The following is a 15,970-nucleotide window of genomic DNA, read 5'->3' on the forward strand; positions in this document are numbered from 1 at the left end:
CTCTATGAACAATTTGTTCTCATTTCAGGAGCACTGAGGCATTCCCCCAAGGTTACGTGCAGCCAGTATCACCTGTAATGTCAGTGCACAGGGGTGAACAGCTGCAGAAACCATGGTTTTATGTTGAAGGTCAAATGGAAAATACTTCATTGGTTAAAATTATTCCCTGGCTCATCATCATTCCTTCCATGTTATGAAATTGATTGGAAACAGAACTGAGAGGAGAAAGCAAGCTGGATACTTCAGTATTAGAGGATTCCCAGGTGTACCTGCTGGACACAATTCCATGCACTCCAGGCAGTCAGTGTGACTTTTCTCACCTCTTCATCACTCTGCCACAAGAAACGATTACTTACTACATCTAATTACTTCTTCACATTAATGAAAAGAAAGCACCATCCAGCTCTGCCTCCCAAAGCAGTTCACAAGCTTGCTCCGTGACCTTGTGTACTCCTCCACCTGCCTTCATTTGTCAAACTTAAACCAGGAACAATTTACCCAGGCCCCAAGGCTACTATAAGATCTCATTATTGCAAAGAGCTCCTCTAGCCCATGCCCATGTACAACACAGTATTATGTATTATTAACAGGATGCGGCCAAAGGAAGAGAGAAACAGAGGAAGCAATTTTTCAAATGTTTTCTTTCCCCTCTTCTTCCCCTCTCAGAACAATGCAGAGCTACAGCAGGCTTCCAAAGTTCTGAACTGGATTCGTTCAGCAACACTGACACACTGACAGTTCTCAATCTACATGCATGACAGCTCTTCTAATTGGAAAGATTACAAAAGTCTACTGCTCAACTGAGTTTCTCAGCAACTGTTAAGAATAAAATTAAGGGGAAAGAAAAACTGCAGAGTATCAGAAGACATCTACAGTGGGAATAGGAGCTGTGGGATAGGTAGCACTTCTGTCCCCATTTAATTTGGCCATATCAAAACTAAGGCAGCAGGGTCACATCCTCAGCACAGAATGTGCAGACACAACAGCCACAGAAACAAAATACTTTCTGTGCCATTCTGAAGCAGGTGCAAGAAGAGCAGGTCTGCTAGAGAGGACAACAAATAACATCTGACCGGTGAAAAGAGTTAAGAAAAGCACTTCTCAAACCTCAGTGCTAAGGGATGCCTGTGCTTTTCCGATGGGTAACTGCTGCTGCTCTTCTACTGCAGGCAAAACCTAGGGGCTGTGCAAGACTTCAAGAAACAGCAGCTCCCTACTCTCCCCAGCTCATCTTCTAGGGCCAGTCTGCCAGAATCTGCACACAAAAGCAAACTGCTTGTGCTTGAGGAGTTCTAGTTCCACCTTCCTATGAAGCAAAGCTGAGGGAGCTTGGCTTGTTCAGCCTGGAGAAGAGAAAGCTTTAGAGAGACCTCATTGCAGCCTTCCAGTACTTGAGGGGAGCTGATAAAAAGGAGGGAGACTGACTTTTTACATGGTTTGATAGTGACTGGGCAAGGGGGAATGATTTTACACTTAAAAGAGGAGAAATGTAAATCCTCAGAGGGCGGTGAGGCACTGGCAGAGGTTGTCCAGCTGTTCTGCAATCCTATGATTCTACAACTCTATGATTCTATGACAGTAACAAATGGTGGGAGCCTGGGTATCATCAGTGGACCAGGGAAGCTCCTGTCAGTCTGCTGAGAACAGCAGCTCCCTATTCACAGTGGATCCTCACGCCTGGACTGAAACTCAGCACCCCAAAGGGGCTGGCTTTGGCCAAATAAGTGGCCACACCTAAACTGAAGGGCTCTTCTAATACAAAGAGAATTCTGAGTTTTGCTGCTCCCCTTGCCTCTCTTATTTAAATATATACTTACGTTTCTTGTGACCGTCACTGAAAAACAAATCAATCTAGCTGGTTATGGATATAGTAAGGAAAATGGCAATTGTCACTTCTGCAAAATATGAAGTGAGTCCTACCCACATAAAGTCTGCACAGTTCAGGCCTTACGTCTTTCCCAAGCTATAGTGGTTGGCAGTGAGAATACAAGAACTACTTCAAAGCATTGCACCTTCCACCTACCAAACTTTTTATGTCAGATCTCATACGATATAAATTAACTACATAATGTTAATTCCTGAAGTGAGGCATGATACAAGGCTCTTTGTATCTGAAAGCTGAAGGCCGTTGCTAGAAGCACTGTAAGTAATCACAGAATCATAAGACAACCTGGAAGGGACCCAGAAGGATCATCGAATCCATCTCCTGGGTCCACACAGGAATATCCAAAAACTAAACGATGGAGAAAATACACATTTTCTCCAAACAGAGGCAAACACCTGAACACATCTGAAAAAAGGTTATGGCAGTTGAAATGAAATTTCATACTTGTTCACATTCATTCTCAGGTGAATTTACAAAGCACTAGAAGTCTTTGCTCTAAGATTTTGTTGGAAGTTGATGCAGTTTCACAGACATGGGGGAAAGAGCTGTTAGTTGCAGACTCGAATACAATACTTTACTGTGTTGTAAGTAGTCACACTGCAGGTATTTGCATCCAGCATTTGGTATTCCAGTCTAGTTTTCCATTTTCTAAAAGGCAAGTCTCCAGACTTGGATCTTCTATTGGGGAGAAAAAAAAAAAAAAATCAACAAGCTTGCCTTGGCCTTTCACTCACAGGCAAACTGAAGTTCTGCACCCGCGGCCAAAGGAGCAATTCTTTACCCTACAGCCCAGATTCCACTGAAATACAGAGATGAGGGCTCTGCTGAAGCTGCAGGAACCCATTCCAAAGGGACGTCTGCACAAGACCCAGAGCATGCAGCATTAGAGGTGGAAACCTGACAAGTAAAGAGACTCCACAGGCTTCAAAGGCAAGGAGTGGATCCCACAGCTTCAGCTGCTGTAGGACTTGCTTCCTACTTGCTTTCACTGAGAAGGGCACTTGTCTTGGAGAATATGTACACATACCACTACTTCGGCTGTTTTTTCCAGTATTTTATTTCTGACAGGCATTTACAACGTTCCATTCATAGAACTAAAAACATAAAAATAGACCTTCTTTCAGCTTATAAAAGAAATATATAAGAACCTTTGACATAGACATGTCATGACATTATGTACAAGAACAACGGTACCTTCCCAGTACCAGCCTTCCAGTATTCCAGAACTGACTGTATTCCACTGGGTACAACACAGGACAGCTAAAACCTCTGCTTTTCTAGTATGCTGGGACACAACTGATGGGTAGATGATATAAAACAATGATGTGATCATACAAAGGGTATAGAAACCTTTCTAAAGCTTTTACGAAAAGAAATGAGAAGATAGCAAAAGGTTAAGAGAGAAAGCTTTCATAAGAACAGGTATAGTGCACCAGAAACCAGAAAGGGGTGGAGGAGAGGGGGATATGCTAAGTGGGACACAAAGACAGTGATGGATTTTGGGGGGAATAATTTTCGTTATGTTTTAAAATATAGTCAGAGTGGATTTTATAAAATATAATCCTAAAGTTATTATAAAATTTCAGGTTTTCAAAGTACCTACTGATGTGTCAAACACCAATAGATACCAAAAAAAAGAAAACTTCATATAATCTTCCTTTTTTTTTTTTTTCCTCATAGGTGAAACTGAAATGGGAAAAGCTATATAAATTCTTAAAAAAAAAAAAAGTGCTTTTTGTGTTTTGCATTTGGAAGTCTACTTAAAAACCATTTTAGTCACATTTTACCCTGTTTCAGATGCTTAAATAAAAGATTTAAAATGTTGAAGAGGTTTAGAACTTGCTCGTATTCTATTGCGGTGGAAAAGCTTTCATAAAGGAATTAAAATACACTAGTTTCACCCACAGTAGGAGAATGGATGAGGTCAGTTTATTTGGCCATGGATTCCCTGTCCCCTAAGCCCAAACTGTGTCAGAGAAAGCAGACCAAATGAATCCACAATGCTGCTGCCCCAGCGGCAGCAAGGTTGCACCACGGATCAGTCTGCTCCACTATAATTCAGTAATGTCATTTTATTCTTTTTATTATCTAACTAAACTCCAGCTTCAAACATATACAATAATCCTTTTCTTGAAGAAAGTTATATCTAAATAAGAGTTTCCAGTTCATATTTTAATATAAAACCCACCATTCCTAACCCTCTGCAAAAAGCTAGCCTTGTATCCTAGACATGGAGCTAAGCTAACACTGTAAAATTCTTATCCCTTTGTGCCCCTGCATCTCAGGTAAAATACAAAAAAATATTTCTTCAAGTGTTAAATTTGGATCTCTTAAGAGAGTTTGGCATCTTTACAACATTATGCAAAACTAGAGCTTCCAACATTGACATTAAATTAGACCAGCCACAGACCAAGAGGACTTAACACAACATAAATCCCAAACCTTTCCTCACACATTCCTAAAATACATGTATATTCTTTTACATTTAAAGAGGGAAAAGTAATAAGAATACTGCAACTGTACATGTTAAAAAGGCAGTTTCCTCATTCAGGAGATGAACCTACGGTTGACATTTTACGGCTATAAAACCCTTTGTTCGTTGTGCTATTGTATAAGCTAGTTTGCTGTACGTAGGTTAAGACATCCAGAGTAATTTGTTTTCCAGTGATTATATTTTCCCCATACTTAATTTCAGCCCCTGATTATGTTAGAATAAATAAAATAGTGTGAAAGCCCTTGGTAACGTAAGACAGGACCTTAAGGTTATTCCGTTCCAAGTTTTGAGCGTTTTACAGTTGCCTAAAGTGTGGCCGCATGGCTTCAGACCAATTCAGCTGCCATAATGGTGTGTGCAAGTGTGCAATCTATGGGGACTGGTTCTCGGCGGTGCGCCGAGAGCGGGAGGGAGAGCGGGCAGGATGGGGAGACCTACGCATCTGGGCAGGGAAGGGGACCGGTTTAGAGCTCCGTGTTCAGTTTCCTGCTCGGGACAAAGTCTTCGCGCCTGACCCAGATGACCTCCTCGCCGTGGCCCTCCACGTCACCGTTGATGCCGGTCAAGGCCGCCTGCTTCTTCAGCTGGGTCATCCTGGAGGCGTGCGTGTCCATGGCCGGGCGCGAGCGGTCTCCACGGCACGTGATGGAGGCTGCCTGCAGCCGCTCCCGAAGGTCTCGGTCGGCCACGGCACCCCTCATGGCCTCACAGTACTCATCGTCATCGCTGAGGATGTCCGTTTCCTTGATGTCCTCCTGCTCCTCATACTGAGCAAGGTCAAACTGTTCCTCTACCCAGCGGTCAGTGTCCCCACCGTGCGTGGGCTGCTGGGGCTCTTTTTCGGGGCTGCTTGTGAAGACGGCATCTGAGTCAATGGTAAACCTGTTTCGGGCCAGCCGCCGCCTCCTCCTCCCAAGAGACTTGCTTGGGGCTGACACTGTGCACACACAAAGATAAAACCCCAGAGGCTTTTTACACACGGTACAATTCTCTCTAGAAAGTTAAGTCTTCCAAGGGCCCTTTATTTAACACCTCTAGGCACAAACCAGGCAGACTCCCAAGAATGACCTAGTCATTCCACATCCTCCCTGTGGGCTTCACTCAGCTCCTCGGCACAAGTCTCTCTCCAGCTGAAAAAAGGGTTTCTGCTACTCAGATCCATGGCTGGGATAATGGCCCACAATTACTGTTCCTCCTAAGTGGTAGGCAGCCAGCCAGCACAAAGTGCATCTGTTCAGCTCAGCTTCTTGCAAGAAGCACCCTGCCATCAGTACACAGCAAAACCCAGCTAGCCTTACACCTCAGTACGAGAAATTGCTTTGTCTCGGGTTAGAGCAACATTACAGGTTTCCAAACAGCTACCTCAGTACTGAAGGTGCTGGAATTGTTGCTTTACTTATGGCGTGTTTTCTATCCAAGCTGTGCTAGCCTTTTCTCCACTTTCTCCCTGCTAGGGAAGGGGGGAGAAAAAACAAAACAAAAACAACCTTTTCCGAAGTTCCTGACTCAGTATCAGCTGGTCTACTAGCTTTTGCAAAAGGCCCAATTAGCAAATTCACATCTTCTGTGTTGGAACATCATCCTAAGAGGCTTGTGAGACAAAAAAGCAGGGGATGAATCCTGCAGCTGGAGGACCTGCAGTATCCCAGTACTTTACGTGCATACACTCAGTTCCGCTGCAAGCAGGTGAACTGTGAGGTTATAGTTTGTCCTTCTTCACTCAACAGCACCTTAGCACTTGCAGAACATATTCATTAAACTCTAGCAGCCTGGGGAGCATGGGCTACATTTTAATATCCCTGAGCCTCAGAACATGCACAAAGGATAACAGCTGAGCTGTTGCAGATTTTAACTATAGTGGAAGATCATCTACTATAGAAAAGATTTTCATCTGAGCAGAATTCATCATGCAAATACACTGACAAGCCAAAATATAAGGTTTGGCATCTACACATCAGCCCCACAGTCTGACTGAAAGAGCACTGTTAAAACCATTGCAATTTGGCCTTCTCTCGAATCTTCTTGCTTATGATTTTAAGCGTCTGCGAAGCAGATGGCTAACATCATTTCAAGTGAGAAGTCATGCTGCTAAAAATGCTATTGGTCTGGCCTGCCCATTACAGAAGAGGAACAGAAAGCCTGATTGTCTACACTGCTGGATCTAATGAGCAGAAAAAAAATAAAAAAATAAAAACAGACCAGAACAAAACACGTAGCGGTGCCGTGTATTTTTCAGTTGGAAGCATGTGTTTCATCCCTCCATCATCTAGTGTTCTGAAAATGAAAACCTGCTTTTCCCTGGGATTTTCTCACTGCTTTTGCCTGAAGTCAACTGAAAAGGAAAATCCATGGTTTAGGACAGACCATTACAATAAGAATATCAAGTGTATGCCTCTCAAAGTGCAAGAAGTAGAAGCACGTGCCTTTAGCCATAAAGCTGAAAAGGCTAAAATGGAGGGCATAACAAGCTGTCTCTTCAAACCACATCCCTCACACAGATCTTTCTTGTGCATTTTACTTTAAAAGTGCTTGGGTTAGTTAAAAAATTCTGTACACGCTTTTGTTTAAAAAAATATGCAGTGGGCTTCTGCTTTCTTCACTTGAAACCCATTTCCAGATTAAAGTGCACAGCCAATTGGTATCAACAGGACTCCCTTTTCTCCCTTCCATGCCAGGAGGACTGCTCTGAAGCTGAGCCTCGAGTGCAAAGCAAGGTAAATAGAGGCAATTTAAGGCTCCGAAAGAGGTGAAGCATGGAAAAACAGCAGGTTTGGGGGTTTTTTTACATACACAAGAGAGAATGCAAACAGTAATGTGCAAGTATCAGACACCACCACATCCTACAACGGTGCTGGGGTAACTGGGATCTTGAAAGTCTGTAGCCCTACAGTACCTGCCCTGTTCATGGCTGGCCTTGCACCTTTTAGAGCACACAATCTTTTTCCACCAAAAGGAACATATTGCTGGGATGAGGGCAAACTTTCAGTTTTAAGAAGCTGCCTTCTGTGTTTATCCCGCAGAATTGAATGCACTGCTTTCAGAAAGTCCTTCCTGTGTTCTGGTGAACTGAAAAAGAAGAGAGAATACAATAGGCACAGTTACCTCTTGCAAACTGCCAAAAGCTCACTGTAAATGAGATAATAAAGACCAGTACTGTCATGTAAAACCTCAAACTGACTGACAAGCATTTACTCCCAAGAAGACTCAATTTAAAATAGTATTTCCAAGGCAAAGCCAAATCTATAGTTATTGCAACAGATATCAAAGAAAACAAATACACTGTTTATTAACAAATCATGTTGCCACGCACTCCTTTTCCTCCAAAACCAACCACATACTTTGCTTTGTTTGATAAACATCAAGCTGAGCTGTGGTGACTAATTAAATCTCAATTTTAAGCCTGTAATCACACACCAAGTCGTCCTGCAGATCTGTACTGCCTAGTAGTGGGACCTGGCTTGATATCGGCTCTGTTGGACCCTGGCAAGTTTGCAAGTTCTCGTTTGAAGTCTAAAACACAGCAGGGCAACAACCACAACAAAGACAGACAAAATTAATCTAAGGAAAGACTAATGCCCTAAGGACAGTAGTTGGAAGTTGTTGGCATGAAAGGTACCAGCTGAACAAGACACGTTAGCAGCTGCCTGGCATAAAAATCCAGAAGTTTAATTGGATGTAAATTTGTGAAAAGAAAAGTGTAATAAGGACATTCCTATAAAACCATGAGGTTGATCAAATATATGCCTTCATCCTAGGTAGAGTTTCATAAAGGTTCTAACACACTCTCCCTAATTTTCCCTCAGGCAGTTCCCAGACTGCCTCAGATGAATGATATAGGCAAGCTGGGATCCAGGGATGCAGCTGCCATTGGAAGATTTGGAAATACACTTACCTACAGCAAAGGTGAAACGTTCTTTCTGGCCTGCCTTCAGACTCAGATTTAACGTGGACAATCTCACATACAGAATTGGTCTCTGCATCTAAAGCAAAAGCAAACAGCACTTCATAAAACAGGCTCTCATGCTTAACTTCAGTTAGAATATTTATTCTATCACCCTGAAAAATTGTTAAAGGTTGCGTGGGACAACACATCATGTGTTGAAAATAATATTAATTCATGGATGAAAAGCAGTAGTGGACAAGTGGCTAATGAAACAACACATAAATTGGCCAAAATCTAGTAAAGCTTCATATGCACTCACTCAGTACTATAAAAGTAACAGAAAAAAATGGCTTTTCGGGTACTCCATATATTCCAGTATTGCCATATCTTAGAGGTGTAACTTCTGCAGACAATTAAGTTACATGTTCCTTCCACTTTTACTTAAGTACTGGGAGAATATATTAAAAAAATCTCAAAGTCTTAAATAATGACCTTTACTGCCATTTGTCATCTGCTACAACAAAAAGAATTCACTAGCTCTGTTGTTTCGTAGCTGCAAGATTTCCTTCAAGTCTCTAAAAGAGGAACAAAATGAACCAGAGCCAAGAGCAACTTTGTTCAGGTTTTCTAAAACCTTGACTGCCTTCAGAAAAAAAACCTGACAAGGTGAAAATACAGAATTGGAGCTTTTGCTGCTTTGTTTCTCTCCAGGGTTGTTACTGATGTTGTGATTGTGGATTCCATTCTCAGGTCCCCAGAACTGCACACACATGTACTAAGGACAAACAGTGGTTAGTCAATGAACGTCCCCAAAACAAAGATTAAAAGGATTACCAAATTTTTGCTGGAACATTACCTGCACTTGCCAATGCTCGAACCTGCAGTGCTTCCAAAGGTATCATGTGACGAAAGCGGAATGGATCCCAGTCTTCATAAATTGAAGCTCTATGTGATCCTCCCTGGGAGAATTTCAAAACACCATTAAGAAATTGGGATATTCAGATATCACAGTTGTCAATGCTATGCACTGAAAATGTCCAGGTAAAGACTTGTTGCAGTTTTTTCTCTACATCATCTCAGTAACTAGCAACGTTGAAGTGCCTATCTATGAAAGTCTTGTTAACTTCTGGACCAAAGCAACCATTAGACCAATGAACTCTTGTCAATGCCTTCAAAAATCATTTAAGACTAATCCTACACTCACACTTTCCATTGCACATACACTAATGAACGTGCACTGATCTTGCTTTAGTCACTCCAAAGTCATTCTGTTTCCAGTCAACTTAGAAGACAAGAATTTCAGATCACACTTTTGGTTTGTGCTGTATATGGGAATCAAAGTGTTTCCTATAATATTATAAAATATATTCCCTGTTGCATTAAGTCACGTGTTCACTGTGAAGCATAGCTTTAAATTCTAACTCTGACTCCAGAAGGATCTGCTGATACGTAGTGCTGGCACACCTTATTTGCCAAGAGCAGCTTGCACTTGCTCAGTCGCATTTAAAATGTGCAGAAACTAACAGCCAGAACTGAAGCAAAGGCATTGTGTTTCACTAATAAAGTTGACAGACAGCTCTCATATTTGATTCGTATACACGTCAGAAAATCTTTCTAACCTGCCAAACACAAGAGACACACTCAGGGTGGTACCTTGTTCCATGAAAGTCCACTCCACAGCATGGAGTGGATGTGGTAAGCGACATGAAGAGCCCAGCAGAGAGTAAAGGATAAATTAAACAAACATTTGCAAAACACTGGCTTCAGGCTGAATAGGAAGCCACTAAGAATTCCTCAAATCCTTGTCTGTATGGTGGTAAACAAAGATTACATATGCAAAAGCACACACAGGCAGCACAGCTTTATGGAAAGCAAATCTGGATTACTGAACTACTACAAATGTATGCAGGGGCACAGAAATGGTTCACACAACTTACAAGTTTCTTCTTCTGTTTGGAACCATCCTTGTACACAAGGACCACAGCAGTTTTGAACACTGGAGAAGAAAGTTAAAAAAACAAAAGCCATGTAGTAAATAAGGTTGGGAAAAGGTTTCCTATATGCCCAAGCACACAGACATTTCAGCTCTTCAGACAGCCCTTAACTGAGTCAAGGAGGCATGAGTCATCCTACCGAAAAGCCCAAGCTCAACAGCTTTTAGCACACCAACACAGATTACTACATAGACACTTAATTTTGAACATTTTATTCCATCAGTTTAAAGCTGTTGGGAGTACTTAAAGTCGCTGCACATTCCCAGCAGCTTTCATGAGGCTACTCAGCTTCAAGGTATGACCAGGTTTCTCAGCTTACAGCAATGCAGTTAATTTTTATATGCTCTTCAGAGCAAAGATGAAAGATTCTCCATTCATAAGCTGTTTGGTATAAAACAAAAATAAAATGAACATCAATGGCTTTCTAACCTGCACAGCTTTCTGAAAACAGCAACATAAAAACTCACTGCTTATGAAGAAGTTCAGGAACAAACAAAGCCTAACAAGTAATGCTTAGCTTGACTTAACTTTGAAAGTAATAAGTAGATGATTTGCCAATATAAGTTCTCCAGTAACTTTGCAATGTATCATGCTTCAGTGCAGTGGAAAGACCTTGAAATCTATGCCAACAGCATCTTCAACTTCTCATCTGGCCACCCAAGAAACAGTACTTGGGAGAAAGACAGACTACTCTGAAGCAACTCTCTGGGAGTTCTGGCTTAGCTTTAAGTACTCTATAAAATTTAGATGCTCAAAACATTTTTGGCATGAGGCATGAAGAAAAAAGGCAAAGCCTCATCAAGCCTTAGCCCTGTCCAACAGAATGTGAAGCATTTACATAGCATATAACAGACTACCAAGATATAACTTTTCAGATGCAAATACCCTTCTGCATAGTTCTCAATATATAGCCTGGAATATGGGTTTAAAAATCTCTTGCACTATTACAACAATCGCCTCCAATTTATTTTTACCAGATTTAGATGAACACAGAACAGAATTTGACCATTACAGCAGAGAGACAAGTACAGCTTTAAGATCCAGCCAATGTTACAGAAGACAATGATCAACAACCTTCAACAAATATCTGGTAAGGAACATGATACAGTTTCTCACACATCTGGAATAAAATTACTAGGATACAAACCAAATGCTGCCAACTCAGGTTCCTTCTTCCATTTCCCTAGTGAAGCAGGAGGATTAAGCCATATCACTGTGTTATGCAAGAGCAAATCCCCCATTGAAAGGTCTGCAACCTGCCAATCACAAACACACGCACAAAGAAACATGTATTTCAGTCCAAGGTTTTCTTTCTTGAACTTCAGTTCAAGAAAACTTTCCTGGACATAATTCTAAAACAAACAAACAAAACACAAGTACATTTTTGGAAAAGTTATTTAACCAGATGACTGCAAGTGTGTGCAAACAGACTGACAGATGGCAGTAGATGTGTGTAAATCTTTAACTGGAGGGCATAAATAAGAAATCAGACTCAGACTGGCTCTCAAAATTTTATAGGCGGCCAGGGCTGACAAAATGAGAAAAACAAACACTGTCCTTTGTGTTTTTGTCTGCTCCTTTGCCATCCTTCCTCTTACCAGCTTTGTGACATTTTGTTTGAACATCTAGGCACACTTCCTCACACACCCACACACATGCAGTTTGGGATAAAGTTCAAAGATAGCACTAGATGAAGTAATTGCAGCAACTTCCTCCCCAAATTTGCCATGGCTTGTGATTTCCCCCAAAGGTTTACTTTGAAAATCATATTGATGGAAATGGACTAATAATGGAGTTCTTAACGACTGCTGGGATATGCATACTAATGCCACTGCAGCAACCAGATCTTTTTCTTTGACTTCTCCCAAAGTGATAATTCAAGGGTGACCTCCAGTCTAGAGGCCATCTTATACCATTCCCCCACCTTTCTCTCCGTGAAATTTGGCTTTTGCAAAAGGGTATCACAGATAACATGAGCAAAACAACCTGAGCTCTCCCTGATAACAAGAGCAACGCTAAGATATGTTCGTTGTCTCCTCTCCCACATTAACACCAAGCCACAGCTGTTCTGTCAACAAAAGTCCTAACCCATTCTCCCAAGCTTGATCTTCATCCCAGTGGTTGGCAAAACCCTACTACCATTACTTTGTAGGGTCATGTCTCTCTTGCATTCACCCATACCACAGCTCACACTAGCTCTTTAGCACTCAGCTTCAGCACGTCTCCACCTCTTCCTCAAGTCTCTCCTGACTTTGCCCATTACTCCACACTACTCTCCTTCATGGCACTGTTGGACTGCAGGCCTACATTCTACTCAGTAAATGAATGATCCAGGTCTCAGTTTGAAACTTCAACACATCTTCCACAACTTTTTGCACCCAAGACTGAGCACATTCAACCTTCAGGTGTTTCAGTAAGCACTCTGCAAGATCTGGACTGAAGTCCAGGATTCTCATCAAGCCCACTAACACACTTTCTGAATCAGAAATAGTAGTTTCTCGCATACTGGAACTCATTTTGATCTCTTTGAAGTGATTTAAGAGATAAATATAAACTTGTCTCAGTACATCCATCTACTCAGACTGGTGGGATGACATTGTGTAGAGAGAGAGAAGAGCCAAGATATGGACATTAAAAAGTTGAACAGCGATTTTGAACCAAACACAACCTTCAAAGTGAATTAATGCACTTCTTTACATTGGTTCTACTCAGTGAACTGTATACAGAGAAACAGTTTTTTAATTGGATTGGGATTTACCTCTTGCACAGGAACTACTTCAATGACACAGAAGGAAAGATAACTATTTGGTAGAATTTAACATTCACACTACAGGCACCAAAAGAACAACCTATTTATTTTCTTTAAATATTGTGTTACCTCTTTTTTCTCTCCTGTTTGTTCTGCTATGAGTTGGTCAAACACTGCCCCGTATTCTTCGTGGATTTTTTGCATTTCATTAATATGGCTGGCAACTTTGTTCATTGTTTTTATGGCCACTACAGAAGAGAGAGAAAATGGGAAAGAGATGAAAAATATTTTTAAACCTTTGAAAGGAAAGGCAGAAGAAGGGCTTCAGACCAGAAGTTAGAGAAGAGGAATGTAGGTTAGCTCCGTACCATCGAGGTGATAATGTTCTTCACTGTCCACATCAGTCAGAGCAAAGAGCTCCTTCAGCAAGAGAGGGTATTTCAGTATCCTCTGGATGGGTTTGATGAGGTAAGACTCCAGCGTGGAAGAGTGCTGCCGTCTGGGATTCTGAGCATCCAGAAATGCCTTGAAAGCAGTGTCTGTCTTGGCTAAAAGATAAATATGAAGCAATTGGATAAATCAAAAATCAAAACAGCTGTCCCAAGAAAGTGACTTTTTGAGCACTGAATTCATTTACCTGTAGACATTTTGCAAAGAACTGCAGACTTATCAGATGATCAGTGTTATTGGGATTATGAATTTCAGGTTTTGTGCTATTGTCACCTTGCCACAGGTAAGTTATTTATGAGTTAATATCAAGTAACACCCACTGTACCAAGACTGGGTACACTGTACTCAGTGTGATTTCACTATACACCTCATTTCTGGCCCTGCCACTATTTGAGAGCAGCATAACCCCTTTTAATCATTTGTTTCCTTTACAAACAGGCTCAAATCAGAAATCTGTAAGAAATCACAGTAATCATCTAGTCTGACAGTCAAACCCACAATATTGGCAAGTACAGTTATTTTCTCACATCATTATACCTTAAGGTATAAAAAAACAATAAAATACAATAATAAATAAATCAAAAACTAATATGGAGGCAGGAAGCAGTAAATTTATATAGCTCATTTTGAGAGTGCTAGCAGACTGGGTAACTGATTGCTATCATCTTTTCTACCTTATTGCTACCACATGTATAGAAATACCATTTTGACTATTCCTTCTTCTACTAGAACATAAAAACAGAGAGCAAAGCATAGATAAAGTGAAATTTTTAGACATACAAGTTATTCAATGCAGAAATAATCCCCACAAATGCTTTTATGAGAGCTGTGATTCCTGAGAGCTGAGGTTGGGTGTTTTGTTGGTTGTTGACTGTAGTTTGGTTTTATTTTTCCTTCCTCCCTCAGACAGTCATCTGATTTCAATAAACAACTTCACTTTCATATCCAAAAGCCACCTGCACCTCAGCTGAGGACACCACTTTACACTTGATATACACTCCTAGGTTTTCTAAGAGATTTACCTCTGGAATGAAATTTGAAGTTCTGTTTGTGTCATAATTCAAACACAACCATTTTTCATTCATAAATATAGCCAGTAATGAAAAAATGACAAAACAAAACAACCAGAACTATCTAGTCTTTGCTCTTAGCATTAAGGTCAAGCAGACTGCAAAAGAAAGCAAGGATGTGACTAGCAACAAATCATTTATTCATGCATTCCACTGAGCTGCCAACTATTCTTTGCAGCATGGCAAATGAGAATTTACAAGAAGAAATAAAAAAAAGAAACCTGCACAACAGAAACAAACCAAACAAACAGTCCACATAAGCTTTATACTGACAGACATCCAGGTGTTCTTTAAAAACAAGAGCTTTCCTTTTAATGGCATTGCTCCTACAGCTGGAGCCATCTATTTATTTAACGTCTCAGCCAGAAATTAATTGCATGAAGCACTGCTAACTCTAAGAGATTCACACTTTCATGGGACAAAAACATCCCTCCAAGTCAAGGAGGCCCATGATCACCTGGATGCCAGACCACAGTTCGTTTATCTCCACCTCAAGAAGCCAAAATCTGGTAGAAATTTATACATGGAAACCTCTCAGGCAAAATGGATCGAAAACAAGAGGAGGAAGAGAGTGTAGAGAAAGCACAGCTAAGTTAAAATATTTAGACAGCTTCCATAAAACAGTCTCACAGGCTGATCTTTTCCTAGCAGCTGGCAGCATTCAACCACATTTGCTGGAGCTTTAATGGAATTGTCATGAGCATGGATTCACTGCACACACTCCAAAAGGAACCAGAGGTCATCACCAGTTCCGGTTCCAAAGTACGCAGTGATCCATTAGTGCAAGCCACATTGCCCAGTGATGGGAGACTTTTTACTCCCTGTATGACTGAGGGGGAATTTGATGTGTTGGAGAAGTGGAGGAAAAACTGCATGTGAGGTTAACTGCCTCTTGTAATGAGCTTGGTTATGATTACATCAGTGGTGGTCCACAAACATCCACGGCACAGAGCTCTCTGTAAGCTTGTCAAGCCAGACAGGCTGACTTCCCTATCACTGTGAGAACTCACAGAGAGCAACCATACACACGTGTCCCCAACTCTCCATCACAAATCTCTGCGTGGTCTGGTGTTCAGTAGCCACATTTCATCCACCACACAGCCATCTGTGACAGCCCAGACCAGTGCATCACTGCCACATCTCTCTCTCTGGTCTGTCTGTCCAGCACACAGCTCCTACCTTTCACCAGTACTTTTGGGACTTTCGTGTGGCTGGCACAGAAGGCACTGTACAGCTTGAAACGGTCGGCGTAGTAAAGGAAGGATCCACCCAAGGAAAACAGCACTTTCTAGGATTAAAAAAGAAAAGCATGTGAAGACCAGTTAGTTATTTTCCCTCCTGGAAAGTCACCTAAAGTCAAGCTATCAAGAAGGTAGGGGGCTTTCACAGAGAATTGTGTGAAAGCACTGCTTTTCTAAACGCTGCCTTAAGTATCAATTGTGGTG

At 41.3% G+C, this 15,970-nt stretch overlaps 1 protein-coding gene across 13 annotated transcripts in view; it reads right to left on the reverse strand.

The window, feature by feature from the left end:
- Positions 1-2,924: 2,924 nt before the first annotated feature.
- Positions 2,925-15,970, reverse strand: part of TIAM1 (TIAM Rac1 associated GEF 1) — a 176,015-nt gene continuing 162,969 nt past the window's right edge. For 12 of the 13 annotated variants that reach the window (XM_090121756.1, XM_090121764.1, XM_090121724.1 and 9 more), the window contains 9 exons: positions 15,705-15,813; positions 13,374-13,553; positions 13,135-13,253; positions 11,404-11,512; positions 10,200-10,258; positions 9,119-9,221; positions 8,272-8,359; positions 7,273-7,445; positions 2,925-5,316 (listed from right to left, as the gene is read on the reverse strand). In XM_090121756.1, coding sequence (XP_089977882.1) covers positions 4,844-5,316; positions 7,273-7,445; positions 8,272-8,359; positions 9,119-9,221; positions 10,200-10,258; positions 11,404-11,512; positions 13,135-13,253; positions 13,374-13,553; positions 15,705-15,813 — 1,413 coding nt within the window. In that variant the 3' untranslated portion in view covers positions 2,925-4,843. Of the gene's footprint in view, positions 5,317-6,578; positions 6,712-7,272; positions 7,446-8,271; positions 8,360-9,118; positions 9,222-10,199; positions 10,259-11,403; positions 11,513-13,134; positions 13,254-13,373; positions 13,554-15,704; positions 15,814-15,970 lie in introns of all 13 variants that reach the window. The other variant, XR_016459046.1, reaches the window with a different exon arrangement.

Source organism: Phasianus colchicus, chromosome 1 (genome assembly GCF_987193195.1).
Source record: "Phasianus colchicus chromosome 1, bPhaCol1.hap1.1, whole genome shotgun sequence".
In the NCBI taxonomy this organism is placed as follows: Eukaryota; Metazoa; Chordata; class Aves; order Galliformes; family Phasianidae; genus Phasianus; species Phasianus colchicus.